This window comes from Olea europaea, unplaced genomic scaffold (genome assembly GCF_002742605.1).
Source record: "Olea europaea var. sylvestris unplaced genomic scaffold, O_europaea_v1 scaffold977, whole genome shotgun sequence".
NCBI classification, from domain to species: domain Eukaryota; kingdom Viridiplantae; phylum Streptophyta; class Magnoliopsida; order Lamiales; family Oleaceae; genus Olea; species Olea europaea.
The window spans coordinates 19,277-44,901 of record NW_019268276.1 but is presented as its reverse complement, the minus strand read 5'-3'; the positions used below and the strand labels follow the sequence as shown (position 1 = coordinate 44,901).

The 25,625-nt window shown below is 32.9% G+C and overlaps 1 protein-coding gene across 1 annotated transcript; it reads left to right on the top strand.

Annotated features, from left to right (window-relative positions):
- On the top strand, positions 1 to 24,464 carry LOC111392774 (F-box/kelch-repeat protein At2g43270-like). Its single transcript, XM_023018169.1, has 2 exons — positions 1 to 248; positions 23,897 to 24,464. Exons 1-2 carry the CDS (start codon positions 1 to 3, stop codon positions 24,462 to 24,464), a joined length of 816 nt encoding a protein of 271 aa, XP_022873937.1.
- The last annotated feature ends 1,161 nt before the right edge of the window (positions 24,465 to 25,625 follow it).

Below are 25,625 nucleotides of genomic sequence, written 5' to 3'. Positions count from 1 at the left end.
ATGAGGGCAACAGGAGAAAAAAGGGTTCTACAACTTCATGAGCTAGATGAGTTTTGTTTGGATTCATATGAGAATGCAAAGATTTACAAGGAAAAGACTGAGAGATGGCACAACAGACATATAAGGGAGAAGGAGATTGAGGTCGGTCAGCAAGTATTGATGTTCAATTCACACCTCAAGCTCTTTTCAGGAAAGCTAAAGTCTAGGTGGTCGGGTTCATTCACAGTAGTAGCTGTGTTTCCACACAGGTGGTGTCTCAAGATCAACAAAAGAGGTTCAAAGTAAATGGACAACGGTTGAAAGCTTATTGGGGAGGTGACTACTCCAGCGAAAAAACAACCGTGTCACTTAACAATGCAGAGTAGTCAGGACAACAAAGTATAGTTAAAGACTATAAATTAAGCGCTTATTGGGAGGCAACCCAATTTTTTAATCCTTATTTATTTTGATTTCTTAATCGCATTTCATATAGATTTGTTTTAATTATTAGTTTACATTAAATTTAGGCACGTTTAAATTTATAGGGTATCATCATCCCATCATGTTTTCACTGAGGCCCTTAAATATAATGTTGGTTATTTCGAGTGTTTGGGCTAAGTAACGCATGTTCTAGATTATTTAATCTCTAATATTTGATTTGATAGGAACATGACATCGTGGAACACTCAAACTAACATAGACCAAGGGGAAAGTATGACGTGAAAAATTGTCTAGCCATCACCTATAGTATCTTCTGCGCTCAACAGAAATATTCAGCGAGTACCTTTGTCCTTTTCTTCCCTCATCCCCTTATATTCTTAATTATGTTTTAAGACATTCAGGACAATGTCAGGTTTAAGCTTAGGGATGGGAAAAAATTTAAGTTTTTGGTTTTCGTATGTTGTTGTGTGTTTGTTTTTGTGTGTTAAGTTAAAAATAATAATAATAATAATAAATTGTTACATTTTTTTTTTTACTTATTGATTTGTTTATTTTTGGTTGTGTGCTTGTCTAGGTTACACAGTTTGGCCAACAATAATAATTAAATTGAGATTTGGTGTTGATTTATGAACTGTGGATAGAAAGTATGCCAGATTAATTGAAACTTAAACTTACAAAACTTGATATTATATGCACACTAGAATTGAGTTTGACATTGTGATGAAATAAGTTGATTCATGCATTTGATAGATTGATTTAGCTAGACATAGATGGCCTTACCTAAACCATACAAATTATTTATCTTTAGACCAAAATTAGCACAATTTGGGGAGATCTTACAGTTGTAGGAAGATAAAGATGTGAATGTGGATTCCTTTTGTGAAAAAGTTTGTGTGGGTTGTCTGAGATTAACATGATAAAATTAGGTGAAAGTCTTAAATTGGAGGTCGGATTGCTTGAATAGGTGTGTGATAAGGAGCATTGCACTAGTCGATGCATATATTTTAAAATTTAAAATTTCTCTCTGAGGCATATATGACTCGAGTAATTAAGCCTGCAAATGTATCTTAAAACTTGATACCCTAAAGTCGTCTGACTTGGGAGTTATCGGCATAAAGCTCGTTACAGGGGTCATTTAGGAAGCAATCAGAGATGAAGTTGCCCTAAAAAAATTGTTCTCTTCGAAGCCTTTTTTTCTCGGGTTATTAAACCTGTAAGGGTATTTCAAAATCTGATGCCCTAAAGTCGTCTGACTTGGGAGTCATCGGCCTAAAGCCTATTACATGGGTCATCTAGAAAGCTTAAAGGGGAGTGCAAAAAAAAAAAACAAAAAAACAAAATCTTTTAAAAGTTAGAAAAAGCAAGTGCATGAAAAAAGCAAACGCACTTATTGCGTTGTTAAGTTCCAACACTTGTTCGAGTAAAATTGACTTTTGATGAAGGATAATTAGCTTAGTTGAGTATTAACGGTCGAAGCAATCAAATAATTGGAGAATCCTTGTTCATTGATGTGTTGACTTACAATCAGTAACGTCCACCTAAATTGGAGAGGGTGAGGATAGTAATAAAAAAAAATCAATCTTAGATCACAGCTAGAAAAAGAGTGAAAAAGAAGGAATTTGGGGGGTGTGTGAATCTTACGAGAGATGAAATGATATATTTGACCATAGAGGGTCTGGAATTAGAGCGACTTGTGGATTCATTATTGTCAATTTAGTTCCTCAGACACACACGTCAGCTTTGTATTGCAACAATGGATATTGGTTTGATATTGTGACTTTGAAGCAGTTTAAAGATTTAATACAGTAATCTCAAATCCTGAGGTAAAAGGCTAAACTGTCCAACCAAATTTTTTTTCATGCTTGTGTGTTTGTTGCTATTTAAGTTATAGTTTTGTTCGAGGACGAACAAAAGTTTGAGTTTGGGGGTGTTTGATAAGTACAATTTGTGCACTTATTTATGTAACATTATTAAACTTTTAAGTCATAACATTATTAATTTCTATTTAACTCAGGTTAATTTTCTTTCTGTTTTTAGTGTTGGACTTGTTTGAAGCAAGTGGAAAGGAAAAATGACATAATCGAATAAAATTTATAATTTGGGATTAAATTCCACAAATTTGAACTTGAGGATGACATTGGTTGCACATGGATGACATCAAGGATTAAATTGCACTATTTTACAAGCATCACATTAAATGGGCCTCAATTTGGAACTTCAATGAGAATGGATTCAAATGGGCTTGGACCGTATATTTTTAATTAGTGGATTGAACTTCTAATTACACAAAAAAAAATTGCTATGACCGGCTGAGAAAGAAAAATGGAATTGGGCTTTGGTTGGACTTTTAATTGAATTCAAAAGGAGTCTTGGGAAAAAAAACGTGGGGGCTGAATTTGGAACAAAAACACAGGCTACTGGTTGGGAATTGCACTTCGAAAAAAGGGGAGATTAACCTAGCAACTAGAGGGGACGGCTGCTGGTGAAAGTGGAGGGCTGAATTGGAGATTCTGGACAGAGAATTGGGCAGCTTTGGAGGAGAGGAATTAGACCCAAACTGGGGAGAATAACCTAGAAGAAAATTACTCTTCTTGGGGGAATAAAAAATAAAAGACGTGAAAGCTGCTGGCTAGAATTAATATATACACAAACATACACGCACAGGGAGTAGTTACATGCAGAAGTCGGCTGAAAATTAGAAGGAAAAAAAAGGACAGAATACAACAACTCTAATTGGAGCATTAATCACGTTCTATCAATCTTCGGTGATGTTCTTTCTCTTTTACATCTTTAATTCCAATATGATGCTAGGCTAAATCTTTTCATGTATTAGATGGATGACAATTGTTTAATTTTTAGTTCTAATTCGAGACTTTGTGTTTTTGTGTTGAATCTTACATTGTGATTCCATTAATATGCCTATTTATATTGTTTTAATGCTTGCACACCATTATGACAATAAGTTGCCTATTCATAGTTTTGGAAAACTCGCAATCTGTAGAATACTATTATTGGGATGCACGGGCAATAAATGTTAGGAATAATATTTATAGTGTGTGCGATCATATGTAATAATCCTAAATTTCAATGCATGTTTGTCATATGAATTCGAACTAAAAATAGGATCGTCTCGTGGTAAACATAGGTTTATTATATCTTGGGAAAGAATAATAAATAAAAGTAGAATTACCGATCGTCGCAATTGCATAATTTGAGATAATTATTACTAGTTGAGAATTAGAACTAAGAATTGATCAATGGCATCGAAAATCCAATACGTTCACACACTTGATTTTTAAACCAACTTTCATTGATTTCATAAGTTTTAGTTATAAAAATTAGTTAGTTATTCATCAATCATCTTTCGGCTATGAACACGAATTTATATATATCAAATATACTAGAATTGATCCTCGTTACCTGTGGGATAATAACTCTCTCATTACGATTATTACTTGTACAACAAACTCGTACGCTTGCGGGATTTTGACGAACACAATGCTCTAAGGATAAACTTTAAAAAATGAAATATAGAAAAATCCTTATGCTTCAGCAGTTGAGAGTTTAATATAGGCTTAGGCTTGCACACATCCAAATATAACATTCATTGTTGGAATGTTGATGAATATTTATGTAACTATGGGATTGATATTTGAAAACAGTCAATCGGATTTTTCAAAATCTATAGAGAACTAAGGATTACATGATCACATACAGGAAATTAAATGATCACATTTTGGATCGAATTGGAAAACCACTTAAGTTATTCTGCGATGTATTCCAGTAAGAGTTCGATGATGTAAAAGTAATAGAAATTAAGTTTTTTAGTTGTTAAAGAAAGAATTCAGAGTCATCAATGTTCTATAGAGCATATAATGACAAACTTCACGATTACGAATTCGCTTACTAAAGAACTACCACGTAAGGTCATTCACTAGCATACCGCTCATTTGGATGTTGTATCTTTTGATGATATGGGAGTTTAGTGGAAATTTATATTTGATTGTTGTCTCATCCAGACACATTTTGTGCTAATAGATATTTAGGTTATTTTGTAAAAAAAAATAAAAAATAAAAAAAATCAAGTATTCAATTCAGTTTACTCTGATTAAAGTTTTGGTTTGATCTTATTAAAAAATAATGTATGACCAGTTGGAAATAATGATGTTTGGATCACATTAAATGTAACTTCCGTGCTACACATCGACGCTTAATCAATGTCATTTGATTAGGTTGATATACATGACCATTAATGGATTTAGTTATGATATTCATAATGAAGATCTCTTTGATCATATATTAACACAATTGATGTAAGAAATTGTTTGGAGATACTTTTGATTACGATAACAAAAATTTTGAACTCATAAGGTTATATGCGTTTCTAAAGGTAATATATGCGGCCCAAAGGGAGATTGTAGGGTTTTAATCTGTCATGTGGATTTACATATGTAATTAAGCGTGCATTAAAGATTATTTTAAGGTCAAGCTTAATTAAAGTGACTTAATAAAGAATAAAAGTTATGGGCTTGGGCACCCAAATAAAGTGTGAACCTGACTATATATGTAGAGGCCGAATCCATTAGGGTTGTATTTGATGATAGGCAGAATACAAATGGAAATATAAATACGGTTATGATCATCAATTCATGCATGATTATCATTTTTTGTGTAATTCCATCAATACAAGAATACAGAAGAAAACATATTGAAGAAGAAGATCCAAAACTCACAATCAAGAACATAAAACTAACAACCAAGAAGAAGGAATTGAGACAATCAAGATTATAGAGAAAGAAGGCAAGAATCAAAAGAGCCAATAATCAAGATTTAAGATCGAAATCAAGATCCAGCAATTAAGAATCATTTTTAATGAGTAGATTTATGTTCCGCATTTATTAATTCTCTTGGTAATTTGACATGGAAAATCTTGACGATAAAGAAATTATGTTTTAAAGTTCTTGAAATTTAATGTTTTCATAAAATTGTAATAGTGCACACTACTTGTAACGTGTGTTCCGACTCGTGGATTGAGTCAATAGCCATTTGTTGATCAATCTTGTACTCTTGATAATCACTATTAAATTAGGATAAGTTTGTTATGCTACACTTTATGAATATTAGAAGAAATAACTATAGACACAAGTTGCCTCCCGGGGCATAGTCTAGTGGTGCAAAGGACGGGAGTGAGGTTATCTCACGCTTTGTTGGTAGCCACAGTGTGGGGATTCGATTCCTAAAACATGGAATTGGACTTCTTGTAGGCACAGTGTATAGACAGCTCTTGTTCCCTGACTTATTGGGGCACATCTCACGATTTACCTCCCTCACAAAACTTTAGGAGCGGAGCGATGAAAGCCCTAAAGGTTGGGGTTCAACCTTTTTTTTAACTATAGACACAAGTCTCACTTGATTGTGTGTTAATATTATCTAGCCGTGTCAAGCTAGCATAAAAAGCATGCTTAATGAATAAACCATTTTACAGAATATAGAATAACACAATACATTGGCGGATAATTTGTTATATATTGTGATAGAATTAGTGAAGTCTTCAGAAATTGACTCCAATCAACTTATCTTGTATTGTCTTTACTTATTTACCTTTTTTATTTTTAATAGATTGGACTGACTCGACTAGACCTCATAGGTCATTGGCATAGACTCCGACCCGAATAACCTTTTATATGGACCAACCTATGAATTACCTACGGTTCAAATTTTTAACATGCAAGGTCATTTCAGACTCGATCTTCTAAGCCTATTTTCACATCACTAAACTCGATAAATAGTATTGAATATTGTAAAAGACAGCCATTTGTTTGTGAATCATCTAGTATCATTTCTCCATTGAATAATTAATCTACTAATAGGTTGTAAAATAGACCACCACGAAACAAGCCATGCCAAACTAACTCATACGGTTCAGTAATTTAATATTGTCATGAGAACTTTTCGGATAATCCACATGGAAGACATGACATCCATCAATGTCTAACTCTAATCTGACGAAACAAAATATTACCAATTTCATCTCAAGCTAAAAACAGATACGGACTACCATCTGAAAGTGCAGAAGGATTACATTTTGGAAACAAGAGGAGAGAATGAAGTGTACTAAGAAGAAATTCGTAGACGGAAGCAAAATGACAGAAAATTTACGAAAGAGAGAGAGGCGTATACCCTTAAAAACAAATAAATTTAAAAATATAAACCTACTCTATTCTACAGCTTTGTTACTGTCCGAAGAGATAATAATATTTTTTTCCCCATGTAACGATAATCTATAAACAAAATATATATATTTATTTATTTTTTTTTTTTTTTTTTTTAGAAATTTCATACTAGTTGTTTTCTGTACATAAAATATTTCACATTATTAATATTTTTAATTCATGTAAAGAGTATATTATTATAGAAGTCAGTGCTATGTTTTTTTAAAAATGAAAAAATGCATTTTAAGAAGGGACATTTATTTAGGAGGAAAGAAATGGTTAAATTTATCAATGAAAGATCATAATTGTATCAGCGATTTAGAAATCGACGCAGTCTTTGCGAATCCCATAACTAATAAATTCGTCGCTAATCACTAGCGACAATCGTATCAATAATAGACGATTTATTGGTTTGTCAAAAAATTATCAAGGGGACTTTGCTCTTTAAAATTTAGCCATCGTTTTGGCTTCATTTTAATTTTAATACTTTTTCTCTTTTTTTTTTTTTATCATACATTCTTTAATAAAATAATACTATATGTAAATCCAAATTTTTTTCCTTTTTCTTTAGGGGTGGTCCAACCATTCCGAACCCGCTCATCCATAAACTTCCCATATGCATAATTACCGCAGGAGGAACGGACAATGACGGACTCATCTAAACAATTAGTGTCAAAAATGGCAAATAATGCTCTTATACCGTTCGAAAAATAATCTAATCGAGATTTTTAATCAATTTAGATAATGTTTAGACCCTTGAACGTGTACATTACAATTAAAGGTAACAAGGCACTTTTTAATCATTTCTAGATGATTTTTTAATCACGTCAATTTATCCTATGCTGAATTACCACAATTTATAATATGAAAAGCAGTAAAGAACACTAAACTAACCCTTCGCAAAGGATCAAAAGCTTCGGCACTTTTACCGGTCAATAATCTACTATAAATGAAACAACTTCTAATATGGTCCAGACCCGACTAACCTTTAGTCCCCTCTAACCATATTTTCTTGTAGTCACTCTTGATCTTATTGGAATACGTGGTCCTCATACCAGATCCCGACTCCTGGTATACCACATTGGCCCTCATGGACTGTGTGCTCATCACACAACTCTTGACCCTTGATATTTTACCTGAGTTGTTACACGTTTTATATACTGTAATTATATTGCAAATGCACTGTAACGTCCCAAATTTTCGTAAATTTTGAAGTGTTACCAAAACTCAATTTTCTTTGTAATAATTATGGAGCGATAAAAATAAATAATATAATTAAAATATCCATAAACTTTAAACTAATGTGGAAATTGTATAAAAAAAAAAAAAAAAAAAACATGTTCAACTAATTAATTTCTCGAGATAAATTTTAACTAACTGAGAATTTAAAGACTTAAAAATTTAATGTGTATTTTTTCCTTTTTCTTTAATTTACTTGGCAGCCCACGTCACCATCATGTCATAGATCCAATCGACCCGAATTAACCTATAAAATATAATAAGAGTTAGTATTTAAAAGTAATCAGTGAGATACGTGCAACTTTTATAGACAAGTATACAACAATAAAATAAAACACTTCACCCCACATTTCTCTTATATAGTATATCGGTGACCAAGCGAAATATCCATCATTTGTCATTTGAATTCTCGAAGGATTTCACATTTCGTCATAAAGAATCCAATAAAGTTCACATTTCATTAGGTCAAACCCGAAGATTCATTGACAATTCATGCATATTTAATTGAATATAAAAGTATATGGAAACAAACCACTTGCACAAAAGTATCTTATCTTGATTTAATGAGAAAAAATTTCGAAAAACAAAGTCCAAAATCACGTTCAAAAACTTCTAATTTTCTCGGATGCCTTAAAAGTAAAATCCGCCTTTTCTCTATGCATAAAATATATCTGCCTTCTCTCCCCTAGCCCTCTAAATTTTTGTGGTGTAGTACCCTGCCTTGATGGGATATATATAGGGTCTAGTACCTAGTATAATAGTTGTATTTCTATGCAACTAGGAGATAAGGAAACGTATTGCTAATACAAAAAAAAAAAGGAGTTCAATCCCAACCTTCGAAGCCTCCACTGCCCCGCCCTTAGAGCTTTGTGAAGAAGGTAAATCGCGGGATGTACCTCAGCATGTTAGGGAACAAGAGTTGTCTGTACACTATGCCTACAAGGAGTCCAATTTCATGTTTCAGGAATCAAACATCTCCACTGTGACTGCTAGCAAGGCATGAGATAACCTCACTCCTATCCTTTACGCTACTGGACTATGCCTCGGGGGGCAACGTATAGCTAATACATTGGTATGAAAAGAGGTTTTTCTTTATAAAGGTTACTAGTATTAGGATTGACTAAGAAATGGTTTTCCTAGTCGACTTGTAAAGTTATCATTACACTATATCTGTTGGGATATATATACTATTTACATAAGAGTTTGTTTGTACCCAATCTAAAGCATACGTGACAGCAAAAACTTTAAATGTTGGTAATATTTAATTTAAATTAAATGCTAATAATAATAACTTTTATAAGCTTCAATATTTTATGCCTAACTTATTCAAATTAACTTTTTTTCAAGTCAAAGACTTATAATTAATTATAAGCTTCAAAAAGAGTCCAATATTGATATATTAAATCTCGCTCCATCGATATCTTATTAATCGGTCCGAATAAATAGGACTTTAAAACCTATTTTGCTTTAGTACCTCAACTATAAAAATATAAAATATAGCATATAAAACAATTTTTTCTTATTCTAAAGTTTTCTGGGCATTACATTCACGATGTCAAATTTTGTAATATAATAATGGAGTTAGAATATTGGACCAACAGGGATAGGTACTTAATTTGTACGAGTAATATAATTGTGCAAATCTTGTTCTATTTAGGTGAATGAAATTTGAATCGATGGTTTTAACTAAGTTAACATGATGAACGTGGGATGAATTCAACAAATAAATGCAAGTTAGAAAAATAATCAAGATGAGAAAGCCAAGTGTATGATTTCACCTAACTATCAAATATAATTCTCAATTATATAATTGTTTCTAATCAATTTTTTAAAGTTTAGAAGCAAGAACCCTAATTTAATTATACTCTCGAGTGTCGAATAAAAATGATTCCCATATTTCAGTTTCAATATATCTATTCCGAATTAAAATCTTGAAATTATCAAATTCATGTTTTTTTAAGCGGAACACGCTTCAAATATTCTATATTTTCTCTCGTAACCTATAAAATTTAGGTTGTGTTATTCCACGATCACACGTAAATTTCCCTCTTTCGAGTGGCGAAATTGATGAGCATATAATTTTTTAATTAGTAGGCTAATTAATTGAAAGCATTAAAAAATATAACACAAAATCTGGAACTGGAAAATCTCATGGAAATAACTAAAATAAATCAGAAAAAAATTAAAAAGAATTTTAAATCAAAGAAAATTTATTTATAACATGAACAAAACAACTTTCTTTTGTTTAATTTGTTTTGTTTTTATTACATATTTCTTGAAAATTGTTCTAAAATTTCTTTTTCTTCATAAATATTTTTTTTGATTTGAAATTCTTTTTAATTATTTTCGTTTTATGATAAAATGGAGAGTTTCTTCATCCTGGATGGATAAAACCTCTATCCAGGACGAAGCTTCAATGAAAATTATAATTAATCCATTTAAAAATTGGAAAAATAAAAAAAGGAAAAAAAATTCTCCAAAAACTGCCGCACAGAGTGCACTTTCCACGTAGAGAGAACACTCCATGCAACATGGAGAGTGCCAGTGCTCCGTGCACTCTCCAATCAGATTTTAACCACATTTTCTCTATATCCTACAAAAAGTCATTACACATAAACAAGATTATAAACTATTTTTTTCTTTCTCAACATTGTCCATCAAATCTGCCTAATAAAACATGCACAAAATTCACAAAATTTCCACTAATTCTAGACCTAAGAAGATACACGTTTTCCATGAAGTATGCAAGAAAAAAGAGATTTTAAAATTTTAAATGAAGTGGGAAAAAACACAGACCTAGTTATTGGACTAATTACTCCAAAGATGAATTTTACACCCAAACGAATCTCTCTCTTTGAGTCTATCCAAAACCAGCACAGTCTATCCCTTTCTCCTTATCTCATTCAATAATCACTATTCAATCTCCAGAATTGGCCTTATGTATCCCTTTAATACGAAAGTAAGTGTGAAATTTACAAGCATTTCTCGTCGCTGTATAATTTCCTAGAAAAATTAATTTTAGTAGTATATTTCTTACAAAATTATCTTAAAAACTAGAATTCACCATCATTTCGAAGCTATTTTGAACAAACTAATACCATGCCCATTTATGCAAACCTAAAACGAAACACAAAAATCAAAGAAAATTTAAGAAAAATGATGACTAATTCAAAATCAGATGAAGATGAATCACACACAGCACACACTTAATGATTGATAAAAAGCATTTCCTTATTATCTGTAAATTATTGGAGAACCATAACACTGGACACTCAACTTACAGATGAGCCTCGGAAAAAAATCTTCTCCTTCAAGCTTTCGACAATTTGGTTGATGCTTTCTTTAAGAGCCTTCTCATTTGGAATGGTGGATTTGTTGAAGAGGCGTGGTCGGTAGTGTACGAAAATGGAGAAAAGGCGTTTCTTTGTCAGATTGACGTGAATTGAGAAAACGTACAGGCATGGCTGTGCTGAAAAATCGTGATTTTACTAATTTTGTGTAAAAAAGAAAAAAAAAGAAGGAAATCCGTACAGGATGATGTATATTTTTTACAAGTGTTCCGTCCATTCATTCACTCTTTTATATAGGTAGGACGCATTACCCTTCCTTATTATACTAAGAAAGACATATGGATGTGTTGACTTGCAATATATTATAGGTTGGGTGTAATATACCTCCAATATATACCAACTAATTATGAAAGTGTACGAACTTTTATGGGTGTTAAAATTGAGGATAAAATATGATTTTTATCAAACGTCATTCAAGATGGAGGCATTCTTAAGTCTCTTCTTTAAATGTACAATGTGTATACCGATATTTCATGTGAATTTAAATTGAAAACCAATATTTTTGGTTTCGATGAACGGAAATGAAGGTAATATTATAAATTGATGATCTCATTTGTCGTTTTTGATCTTTTACAAAGGGTTTTCTCTGTGATCATATTGATGTTATTTACTTTTTGCAATTTACAAACCGTGGTATTTAAACATATGAAAAATTGACTTGTTTGATCTAATTATTTAGAAATAATTAAAAAGTGACTTGTTGATTTTAATTGATTATTTCCACACTTTGGGTCTAAATATTTGGTAAATTATTGAGACTTTCAATCTCGATGGTTCAATTAAAGTTTGGTCACTTACATTAGAAAATGAGATTGCTTTTTGTTTTTATTTTATAATTACCAGTTTTAAAAATAAAAAGTGCATGGACGTTCAGGATACATTGACATTTCTAGTCATTTTATATGTTGAATATAGATGAAATAAAATTATTAGATAAACATAATTAATGATGTGAACGAACTTGAAAAGAGTATAAGCATATAACACTGTTAAGCTTGATCTTACCTAGCATTATTGGGGTATGATTGTATTATATTCTCAACCAACGTTTGGATGTACCCCGAGATTTGGGGGGGGGGGGGGGGGGGGGGGGGGGGGGGGTTGCGGAAGCTCTCTCAAAAGACCTTCAAATCGGTGGTTTTTCGAGTTTAGTCCAACGTACAATTTCTCTACCAACAACCATATCAGTCAGCTCCAATCCACAACCAATGTAATTCACCTCAATTTCTATTCAATCTTACCCACAAGGGACAAGAAACGGTGATAATTTGTTGCCACAAAGACAAGGAAAAAAATCACAAAGGTAGGCTATGAAGGAACCACCAATTACACAAAGTAAACAAGTGTTTTGGACACTTCTAGGGGTCTTTTTCACACACTTCAAGGGATAGCCGGGATTCTCCTTTTCTCACACAAAAACCACACAAATCATACAAGAAAGTGGCTAGGGTTTATTGCTTTATATGTAGTTTAGGGTTTGGCTTTAAATTGGACCTATAAGGGGCTTAAATGGGCCAAAATTCAAGCAATCCAAGAAGGAATATAATTGGACCAAGTAGAGCCCATGGACTTGGTTGTTGGACTTATTTCATCCATCAGCATATGCATATGAAATATATTAATCCACATTAAAATCATAACTCGGGATTTATTGGGTATCAAAAACCCAACAAATCTCCACCTTAATGTCCAATAAATCTGCAAGCAATCAAAACACACAGTTAGCACTTTCATAATCAAGGTAGCCAATAAAATTGGATCACAAACTTTATCTAGTGTTTCCAACCTGAAACACATACTATACCTATTCCATGTACTCACCGGGGCTAAAGTCAAGAACGCCCAAGTAGAAGCAAATATTCAACAGTAAACAATCAAGAGCAGATAAAGATGTGATGACGATATATTATTGGATAATATACATAGATCTTTTCAGAAAACACGTTCACACAGAACCAAAGATTAACAGCAAGTTAATCAAATATACGGTTAACCACATATGCAACAAATGCATAAATGACCCTACGAAAATTCTCGCTACACTTATCCTATTTCATTCCGTATTGCTCACACCTCAAGCACATATATCTCCTATCATCGTCCCTATGCTCACTAGACTAATCACTCTACTCATGTCTAACTGGTAGGTCACATTAGATCCTATGTTCATGGAATAATCCTCTATCTCTACATTACTTCTCCTAACCTACGTGTATAATAGGTATCCACCTACAAAAGTGATAGAAGTGTCTCTCTCACACTTTACCTGATCAGGGTCTCTTTACAGATAAAAGATTCTAGTCATTTAATCATATCTCCACTCATGATTCAAATGTCATGCACCACATCCTCGGTATAAACTACAAAGTACCTCTAAGCATCTATATTCTACCTCACCAAAAGACATCTAACACACTGCTAATGTATCCTAACCTACCATGCATGCAAACAATTACGTCAAGTAATCATACTACCTCATCATGCAAATGCACATTTCAAACACATTGAAATGTAACATATCATCATGTAACAAATTAGGCAATCACACACATGCAGAAAAGATCACACACAGATGCACATGCAGTAACTATATTTACTCTCAATAAACCTCACTAGGGTCATCACTCTACCCTAAAGCTAAATTCGCCTCAACTCTCATCTTACCCTTCAACTTATCCTTTTTCTTGGAACAGTCCCTAATAAAGTGTCCAGACTTACCACAACTGTAACACCTTCTACCAGTAGACTTGTCATATCCCTTGTCCTTCTTCTTACTACCTTTATCACTCGAGTTACTACTCGAATCATTACCATCTTGAGTTCTATCCAGATTCATTTGCTTAAATTTCATCCTACTCCTCATCATATGTAACTCACCATTTCTTTTATCCTCTCTTTCAGCTTTAATCTATATCTTCTTACTCCTAAGTGAGCCTATAACAATCTCGGGTGTTAAGGTGTCCCTACCATATTTAATTGCATTCTTAACCTCTCCATATAAATCACGCATGGAATTAAGCAAGATAATAGCCTTATATGTTTTCGATACATTTTCATCACAATTAATGATGTCTTGAACTAATTTGTTAAGACATCTAGATTTTCATCAACATCTTTTGAAGGATCTATTTTAAAAATGAAAAATCGTTCAAGCAAGTACATCTTATTACGAGTGGACTTAAGCAAATATAAGTCCTTCAACTTTTTCCAAAATTCTTTGTTAGAATCGAGTTTTTCAACTTTTCTCAAAACAGTATCAGACAGGTGTAAAATAATTGAATTGTATGCAAGTTCATCATACTTTTCTTTTCGTGCTTCTGTTAAGATTGCAGAAAATTTGCCATCTATGACTTTTGAAACTTTTTGTTAGACCAAAATACCCTTCATCTTTTGTTATCAAATTGAAAAATCTCCTTTCCCATTAAAAATTACAACTTCAAAGTGTGAAAACATTTTTAAGAAAATAAAACAAAATGCACAAATAGGTCACACAATGTAATCCTAAGGCTGCAATATACACCGTTCTAGATCCCTAGAGTTTCGTATGATTCACAATCTTAAAACCACGAAATGTTCAAAAGGGTCAAATCCAGGTGTTCTAACAAAATAATCAATGCAACGCAAAGGTATGTAAACAAAAGTTTGGATTCTCACACAATGCAGTAAATTAAACACAGAAGTACTTATTAACTTGCAATTAAATCAAACATTTCAAATATGGCAAATAACTCCTAAATTTCTAGCACAAGCAATGTTACCCATTCACGATAACTACAAACCTAATGTTACCCCACAAGATGACGCGCTAATGCTGAAATTTAAATTGAGATAAGTTGATATATCAAAGCGAACCAATCTGAGTCTGTAAATTACGAGATGCGAATTTATCACTTTAGAACCACCACTATTCGTCCTAAAACCTCTAGCAACTGCAGCAACCAACGAACTACGATCAAATCCCGAATGTCCAAAGAAGAACTCCATCTAGACTCTACTGCACAACCTGAAATAGAAAACTAACAACACCAAAATGTCTAAAAAATTGTTAGGAGCAAATTACCTGAAGACCTCGTCGCTAGAAAGTGTGTCAAGTGCCCTCACGCGCCGATAAGGCTCTATGCGCATGGACTTTATGTGCCACTAGGGAGCTTCACCCTCCTAACGTTCGACACCACCACCACCAACACGTCACACCTGTGGTTTCCATTTCCCAAAACCCCTTTTGGATTGTCCGAAAATTGCACAAATAGGTTCGAATTTTGGACAATTTTCTGGATAGTTTTTCGATCTGATTTCTGCCTTCTTTCAGTCGATTTTTTTTGGAATTTTTTACTATGTTTCATAAGCCAAAACATCACCTTGAAGCTCTGATGCCAAATGTTACGGAAGCTCTCTCAAAAGATCTTCAAATCGATGATTTTTTGGGCTCAATCCAACTGTCAACAACCGAACCAACCGGCTCTGATTTACAACCAATGTAATTCACCTCGAATGCTATTCAATAATAATGAAGGGCAAGAAACGATGATAATTTGTGACCACAAAGGCAAGGAAAAACACCACAAAGGTAGGTTATGAAGGAATCACTAATTACACAAATCAAACAAGCATTTTGGACACTTCTGGGGGTCGTTTTTCACACACTTCAATGGATAGCCGGGATTTTCCCTTTCTCACACAGAAATCACGTAAATCATACAAGAAAGTGGCTAGGGTTTATTGTCTTATATGTAGTTTAGGGTTAGGGTTTAAGTTGGACCTATAAGGAGCATAAACAGGCCAAGATTCAAGCCATCCAAGAGGGAATACAATTGTACCAGGTGAAACTCGTGTGCCTATGAAATATATTAACACACGTTAACATCATAACTCGGGATTTATTGGGTACCAAAAATTCAAAAGGATGGAATTTGAATTTGGGATATTATAAGGATATTTAGAATGATAAATGTACTGTAGTGAATAGCTTTGTTGCAAAAATTAACACCAAGATCTTCAATTGTGCAATCCCAATCTCAAATAAAACCAACAAATCAATTGGTCAACCCTAAAAAACCAAACTTCACTATGGTTACTCTCTTTCTCAAACAACTAACCCACAAAGGATCGAGAATAATGGTGATGCAATCTAACAAAGAAGGAGGAATAGCTTAGCAATTTATCACAAAGCTTCAACAATGGGCAAAAGACGACAGCCCTCTATTTCACATATTGCAACACACCTTTTCTTCCAAGAAAGAGGCTCCATTTATAGTTTTATGGATGGGCAAAATATTGGCCAAGTTACAATACGAGTGGGCCAACAAACCAAACAGAAGTAGGCTAACTCTATTAATACGGTCAACCAACTAATGAACGGGCCACAAGCAACACAAGTTAATGGTTGCTTCTGGTGGCTCCAATTTATTCTCTAGTTTAGCCAATTTTATACTTGCCTAATCAAGGTAACCAATAAGCAAATGACACTAATTTTTATACTTGCCAAATCAAGGTATCGAAATAAAATTGGAATAATAGATCTTTCCTGTGTCTCAAAGTTGAAACACATATCATACATATTCCATTACTCAACAATGACTGGTCAAGAACCCAGTATAGTCAAATCTACAATAATTAATCAAGAGCACATAATAACACAAAGTTACAAATAATGTGATGAATACACAACATATGATAATAAACAGATCTTTTCAACATGTTCAACATGCAAAGAACATCAAACTAACACCAAGTTAATCAAGTAAATGGGAATCATATAAAACCAATGCACAAATGACCCTAACAAAAAATCTTATAATAATTATCCTACCCCATTCCGTGTAACTTGTATCTCAATAATACACATCTCCTTTAATCGACAACCATGCTCATTAGTTGGCCACTCTTCATGCTTATCTGGTAAACCACTACAGATCCTAAGTTTATGGGATGTTCCTATATCACTACCTCACCTCTCTCAACCTTGGTAGCTAAGGAGTCTGCACCTAATAGAGGTGATATTAGTCTCACCCTTTTACTCAACCAGGATTCTTAACAGATAGAGTATTCTAAATAGTTAAACGCATCACATCTCGTGATCCAAATGTCACTCTTTGCACCTCCATATATATCACCAATGCATTCTCAGGCATCTATACTCCATATTACTAGTTGACATACTTCTAATGCACCTACTAGAATGAGAAAACACCCAGTATCAACCCTCACAATAGTAATTCCAACCATCATGCATGTAACACATTACCATGATAATATGATCACTCTCAAATTCATGCAGAAAAACACACATCAAACATAATGAAATGTAACACAGAACAATGCACCGAATCAAGCAATCATTAATTCAAATGGGATTTCATACAAATGCAAAAGCAGTAATCAAGTTTATTATCCATAAACCTCATTCAGGTCATAACTGTACCAATGACAATATTCATCTTCTCTCTCACCTTTTTTCTGCTTATTTTCTTAAAATTGACATCAATACCTTTTGAAAAATTTTGTTAAGCCAAAATTATTCTCATTTTCTACTGCCAAATTTAAAAAAATAATAAAAAAAATCTTATTTTTCATTGAAATTTCCCAAATTCAAATGTGTAGTTGTTTGTGGACACATATCAACCAGAATGCACAAATACACAACTAAAATACACAATGCAGTCCCAGGGTCAAAATGCTCACCGTTCTAAATCTTAGGGTTTTGTGAAATTCACGATATTAAATCAAGAGAATGGTCGAACAAGTGAAGTCTAGGTGTTATAATCGAATATTTGATGCAACATAGAAGTATGTCAATAAAATCAATTTCTCACTTAATGCATGTCTCACATAGTGACTTAATCAACAATTATATCAAATAATCAATAAACAACTTTTATAAATTAAACTTGACACTTCAAACATAGCAAATAATTTCTAAATTCTAGCAATAAGTATTACTCCACACTGGTAACCCAAGCCCAATGGTCAACCTATACGATGGTCTATTAGTATGAATATTTAAAAGCAATAAGCCAATTTACCGAGAAAAACAAGTCCATAGGTCTGTAAATAAGGAGAGATGTGAATTTACTACTTTGGAGTCACCACTATTCGCCTTAAAACTTCTAGCAACTATAGCAACACGAACACCAATGCTTGAAATCCAAACAGCTAAGGCAAAATGGTTAAAACTAATATATTGTCCAAAACAGAAACGAACAAAACGTAGGGTCTGCAGTGTCACTATAAACATTCTGTAGTTTTGGAACATCAACGGATAATGCTCTATGCGCTTTTATGCTTGTCCACCATCACGGTGTAGGCCTTACGCATCATGGCCTTCATCAGTTCATGCACTGTACAGATCACCTTACAGGGTGTGCCTCGTTGTCCTGAGTTAGGATATGGCCTCTGTTCACATAGATGATTTTGCACACTATCATTTGTCATGTAAGTACTTCAATTAGTGCCCACATCGAGCTCAATTTAAACCAACAATCAAACACCAACTAATCAATTGTTCATCCCAAAAACCAAACTTTACTATGGTCGCCTTCTTTCCTAAACAATTAACCCACAAAGGATCAAGAATAATGGTGGATGCAAACTCACAAACGAGGAAGAATAACTTAGCAATTTACCACAAAGCTTCAACATTGGACAAAAGAGAACCGCCTCCTATCAAATAGTCAATATTACAAAACTCCTTTTCCTTCTAAGAAAGAGGCTCCAGTTATAATTTTAGGGATAGGCAAAAGATTGGCCAAGACATTACTTATTGGACCAAGTAACAATATAAAATATGAGCCAAGAAACTATAGAGAAGTGTTCTAACTCAATTAAAAGGTCATTGAACTAATCAACGGATTAGGAGCAACACAAATTAATGGTTGCTTCCAGTTGTTGTAATTTGTTCTTAGGTTGAGCCAATTGATTTTGATGTTGATGTAATAACGTTTTAACATTATCATCCATATTTATTAGGTGTGAAAACCAACAACCTTGTTAAACCTAAAACTAGTAAGATTTTATAAATTAGATATCCAATGTAAGGATTCAAAATCTACTAGTAGATATACATACCATTGGAGTATAGTAGTTTCGTGAAAATTCTTCATACAATTTGAAAATTTCAAATTTAGAGCTTTAAATAAAACTAGAAGAAAGTATGATAGCTTCAAATATTTCAAAGGATTTTCTAATTGGTGATAATTCATGCTTGTTATGTGATTTAATTAAGAAGCTAGCTACATATGCATTGCACAGCGTGTCACATATAATGGTAGTTCTGAACATATACCTTTCACATATAATAACTATCAGCAGTTACTCTCAAATGGAACAACTTTGATTGTTTTATTGAAGAATAATCTACCGGATTTACTAATAGGTTATCTAGAGAGAAAAGACTACACATGAAGAGAAATTGGTTTAAAGCCTAAACTAATGAGTCAAGTTAATGGAAACCTAACCTGATGACTAGATATCCCATAGACTAGTATGAACTTGGCCGGTTCTATCAGAATTTCAATTGACGAATTTTCAACGTACTTATTGAACCTAAGAAAGTTCAAAGGCCAAACTAATGAACATGATACAGAACCAAAGTTTGATATCAGAGATAATATGTTTGATCAATTGTCTAGACTTGCAATAACGGCTAACAGTTCAAAATGTTGCGTTCATTGACTATCTAAACGAGTTCAATAAATTTTTACTAAAGAAGGTTCAAAGCAAAAGTCATAAAGTGTAATCTTTCAGATAGTACTATTCCTCGTTTTCATTGTTCTAGGCCGATTTCTTCCATTCATGTCGGGGATTATTAGAATTTACAGTACACATCAATTAAATGTATGTATTGGAATAACTCTTCAATAGGTGCAATGACTGTGTGCGACTCCTCAAGTGGAATATGATTTAGTTCAAATCCAAAAAAATATGATCCTATTTCTAATTTTCAATCCAAATCCAACATAATCAAATTGACCTAAATTTTATCCAAATCTATTATTCTATCATAGTGTCGCTCCTGCCATTTTGAAGAAATCGACTTGAAACTCAATAGCACCTCTTTTAATTATTGTGAGCCTGTGATTTTAAAAACAAGAAAATTTATGAAGAATTTAGCGAAGACAGACGCAAAAGACTAAAGATTGGATTACGTTATTTTTGTAAGAGCTAAGATCAAACATGTCATTGTTGAATTAATGTAGGTTTGTAAATATTAAAAAAATTAAATATAGTACGGAACCCAAGAATCGAATCGAATCGAATCGAATCGATCTGAACCGAACCGAATCGAATGGAATCAAACTCGAACGGTTTCGTAGTTAAATTTGAACCGACGGTTCAAGTTACTAACTAAACGAAATTTTCGAGTCCAATTCAATTCTCTTTAAAATCCAACCGAATTGGACCACACCCAACACTAATCAAATTAATTAAATTAACTTAGTAAATTTTCAAATTTATTGAAGTTGCATTTGAATCACTTCTCGACCAAACTATCACGTTTTATACATGAAAGTAAGAGCAGTTGCGCCCTCAACAATGATCAAGAATGCTCGTGGTATTGATGGTTTTAATGCAGAAAAATAAACAAGAAAATGCCCCATCAAATATCAAATAGTCAATATTACAGCACACCTTTCCTTCTAAGAAAGAGGCTCTGGTTATAATTTTATGGATAGGCAAAAGATTGGCCAAGACATGACTTATTAGACCAAGTAACAATATAAAATATGAGCCAACAAACTATAGAGAAGTGGTCTAACTCAATTAAAAGGTCATTGAACTAAGCAACGGATTAGGAGCAGCACAAATTAATGGTTGCTTCCAGTTGCTCCAATTTGTCCTTAGGTTAAGCCAATTGATTTTGATGTTGATGTATAAATAATCCAATAACATTTTAACATCATCGTCCATATTTATTAGGTGTGAAAACCAACAACCTTGTTAAACTTAAAACTAGTACGATGTTATAAATTAGATATCCAATGTAAGGATTCAAAATCTACCAGTAAATAAACATACCATTGGAGTGTAGTAGTTTCGTGAAAATTCTCCATACAATTTGAAAATTTCAAATTAAGTTAGAGCTTTAAATAAAGCTAGAAGAAAGTACGACAGCTTCAAATTTTTCGAAGGATTTCCTAATTGGTGATAATTCATGCTTGTTATGTGATTTAATTAAGAAGCTAGCTACACAGCATGTCATGTATAATGGTAGTTCTGAACATATACCTTTCTTAAATATTAACTATCAGCTGTTACTCTCAAATGGAACAATTTCGATTGCTTTATTGAAGAATAATTTATTGGATTTACCAATAGGTTATCTAGAGAGAAAAGACTACACATCAAGAGAAATTGGTTTAAAGCCTAAACTAATGAGTCAAGTTAATGGAAACCTACCCTGATGACTGGATATTCCACTGATTAGTATGAACTTGACCGGCCCTTCAGAATTTCACTTGACGAATTTTCAACATACTTATTGAACCTAAGAAGGTTCAAAAGCCAAACTAATGAACATGATAGAGTACCAAAGTTTGATATCAGAGATAATATGTTTGATCTATTGTCTAGGCTTGCAATAAAGGCTAATAGTTCAAAATGTTGCATTCATTGATTAGCTAAACAAGTTCGATAAAGTTTTACTAAAGAAAGTTCAAAGTAAAAGTCATAAAGCATAATCTTTTAGAAAGTACTATTCCTCGTCTTCATTGTTCTAGGTCGATTTCTTCCATTCATGTGAGGGATTATTAGAATTTACAGTACACATCGATTAAATGTATGTATTGGAATAACTCTTCAATAGGTGCAATGATTGTATGTGACTCCTGAAGTGGAATATAATTTAGCTCAAATCCGAAAGATATGATTTTCCTATTTCTAATTTTCAATCCAAACCCAACATAATCAAATTGACTTAAATTTTATCCAAATCTATTACTCTACTGTAGTGTTGCTCCTATCATTTTGAAGAAATCGACTTGAAACTCAATAGCATCTCCTTTAATTATTCTGAGCCTGTGATTTTAAAAACAATAAAATTTATGAAGAATTTAGCAAATAGAGATGCAAAAGACACTTAAGATTAGATTACGTTATTTTCTTAAGAGTTAAGATTGAACATATCATTGTTAAATTAATGTAGCTTTGTAAATATTAAAAAAAATTAAATATAGTACGGAACTCGAGAATTGAACCGAATCGAACCGAACCGAATCGAATGGAATCGAACTTGAACGGTTTCATAATTAAATTTGGATCCGACGGTTCCAGTTACTAACTACCCTATAATTTCGAGTCCGGTTCAATTCTCTTTAAAATCCAACCGAATTGGACCACAGCCCTATTCAAATTAATTAAATTAACTTAGTAAATTTTCAAATTTATTGAAGTTGCATTTGAATCACTTCTCGACCAAACTATCACGTCTTATACATGAAAGTAAGAGCAGTTGCCCCCCTCAACTTTTAATGATAAAGCATGCTCGTGATATTGATGGTTTTAATGCAGAAAAAATTAACAAGAAAATGCCCCATTAAATATGATGTTAACAGTTACCATAAATGAAATTACTTCTTAAAATGATGAAGAAAAAACATATGTCTGTGCACAATGACGTTATTGAAGCGTGAATTTTAATCACTAATTATTTCAGCCAAAAAATATCCGTAAAAGATTAAGTGGGAGAAAAAAATAGCTAATTACAAATGCACATATTAAGACGATAGAGTTGTCAAGAAAGTTACTTATTAATGTAAGAATAAAAAACCTTCAAAATTTTAACATATATAAAAGGTTTTTCAATTATTAACTTTTTATTTAGTATATCTCAAAGAAATATGTATGAGTAATCATTTACGTGAAGAAACCACATGATCATTAATACCCAACCAAAACATTACCAATCCTCTCTCTAAAACCACATTTTTTCTTATAATCGTGAAAATCCATAATTATCGCCTTCGATGATTCAGTTATCATTTCTAGGATTTTATGGTATTGAAATTTAAGAAACCATAATTTACTATTAAAATTTATTCTTTAGTTACACCCTAACTTTACCCTGGATGGGTATGTCAACATAAATAATTAAAGCTAAAACAATAAGAAATCTCCTTTGCAGTTGGACCACTATTCCAATTGTAAAAATAAAATTAGAATTTTCAGATGGAAAACTGAATCAGAGAATTGGACGCAATAAATACCATATTAGTCATGGTATTGTTGATTCCATTTCAAAAAATTCCATTCTGAACAGGCTTGGTCGAATTTAATGACACTGTGCATTTTTGTCCATACCTACCGTTAATTAAAATACTCGATTCATCATGGGTGTGTTTGGCGCTGGAATTCCATCTGATAAAGATTAAAATTGATCTAATCCAGCATTTAATATGAATAATACGTAGTATAAAATATGAAAATATCTAGGAGTTAAGAATGGACCTATTGAAATTTACTCCCACAAGCAATTCAGCGTGATGAATAATATTGAATATTTAGGAAATTAGATAATTGTAATTTAATGATTAGGCAGAAGAATATTTCATATTAAATAAGAAGAGTAATATAAGGTAAGATTTTAAATGTTTTAAACGAAATGCAAAGGGGAAAAAAAATCAATAAATGAAGAAATGAAAAATTTTAAGGAAGGTGCAATTATGTGTGATGTAAAAATAGCAAATTGGAAAGAATTGCCGAAGATTTGCTTATAGAAACTCTTCTCATGTTGTCTGTGAAATCTTTGATTCGATTTAGATGTGTTTCTAAAACTTGGAGAGAACTCATAAGGAGCACCAAGTTCATTGCCATGCATTTGGAACATGACAAAGATGAAATAGTCGTCATCTGCAGTTACATGCAAAAAGAGAACCAACATATGATCTCCTTGCATTCAAATGAGGATTCTCTTAGCCAAGTATCAACAAATGTGAGAATTCCATATTTTGATGCGCGAACACAACTGCAAATTTTGGGTCCATGCAATGGTTTGATTTGCATTACTAATTATTACACCATCATGCTGTGTAATCCCGTCTTACAAGAATTTTGCTTATCCCCCGATTGTCCTTTTCCTTGCTCGCATGGTTTTAGACCGATAGTATTCGGGATGGGGTTTGGCTTCGATCCATGTACTAATGACTACAAAGTTTTTAGAATGTTGGAAGTTGTAAATAATGATGAGGATGAGTATTGGAACGACAACGGCCCCAAATATGAGATATACAATTTAAGTACTGATTCCTAGAGAGAAATCAATGCAAAAGTTGTTGGTAAATTTAATTGGTAGTGTATGGAGTGGAATCGGATTCTCATTTACCGAATATGTGATTTAGACACCGGATTCACGCTTACCGTAGTTGGCAGTTCAATTCACCGTATATAGCAGCTTATCGTATATATCAGGCAGCTCACCGTATTTGGCAGCTTGCCGTCTATGCCAGGCAGCATGCCGTATTTGTACCTTACTGTATTTATAGCTTACCGTATATGCTGCCTATCGTATTTACAGAACGCTCACCTATATGGCAACTCACTGTATTTGCAGGCGAAGCTCAATGTATTTGCACAAATTTTGCATAAAGTATTTTTATTCACACACTAACTAAAATAATACAAATTTTTTCACTTACAAATAGAAATATCATATATGTGAAATTTATTTTTCACACATATAACGAATTGAAAAAAAAAATGTGTATTTTTTTTCCCTTTTAGTAATCTATTTCTAACATAAATTTAACAAACAATATATGAGACGTGTAAATCGCTAAATAAATAAATCTGTAAGAATAAAATGCAAATTAAATAAATAGCAAATAAATTTTCAATCCGAGGCCCGTGCGAACACGGTTTCCTTAAAACAGATTCGCCCCCTCATCGTAAGTGCTTGAGGTCTAGTCCGAGTGTCTGTTTTTCAAGATACAACGGAAAACCAATAGAATCTAAGCACTACAGAAACTACTTCGGCGAACCGATTTAGCATCTGACAGTATCACCACCACCATGACTTCACTGGGCAGAAAGAAGACGACGACAGAATCTGGGAATTTTCGTGCAAAGAGAATTTCGTGTGTTTTTCTGGTGAGATTTTTCATATATTTTATAGCTGAAAAACTTGAGATTTAATATAGCATAAATCTACTATTAACTCTATGGCAATTAACATTGGAGTCACTTCAATTTCTAGGAATTTTGGAAGTTTCAGAAACTCAAAAGTCAGTGGAGAAAGCAAAAAAAAATTGCAAAACGTGGGCTCTCCGGAGGTGCCAATTTTTGCTATGTTCGGTCCGACATTCGTGTACGCAGGTCGCACCCGCACACAAGTTCAAAGTCCGAAGGCAATTTCGATTCGAGATTTGCACCCCCTATGCACACATGTGGAGAGAGTCTCTATGCTACACATGAT

What these genes read in the sequence shown, in the direction of transcription:
- LOC111392774 (XM_023018169.1), top strand. Translation starts at nt 1, where the DNA reads ATGAGGGCAACAGGAGAAAAAAGGGTTCTACAACTTCATGAGCTAGAT. An exon ending in GTAGCTGTGTTTCCACACAG is followed by an intron (nt 249 to 23,896) that starts GTGGTGTCTCAA and finishes ATGTAAAAATAG; the next exon opens with CAAATTGGAAAGAATTGCCG.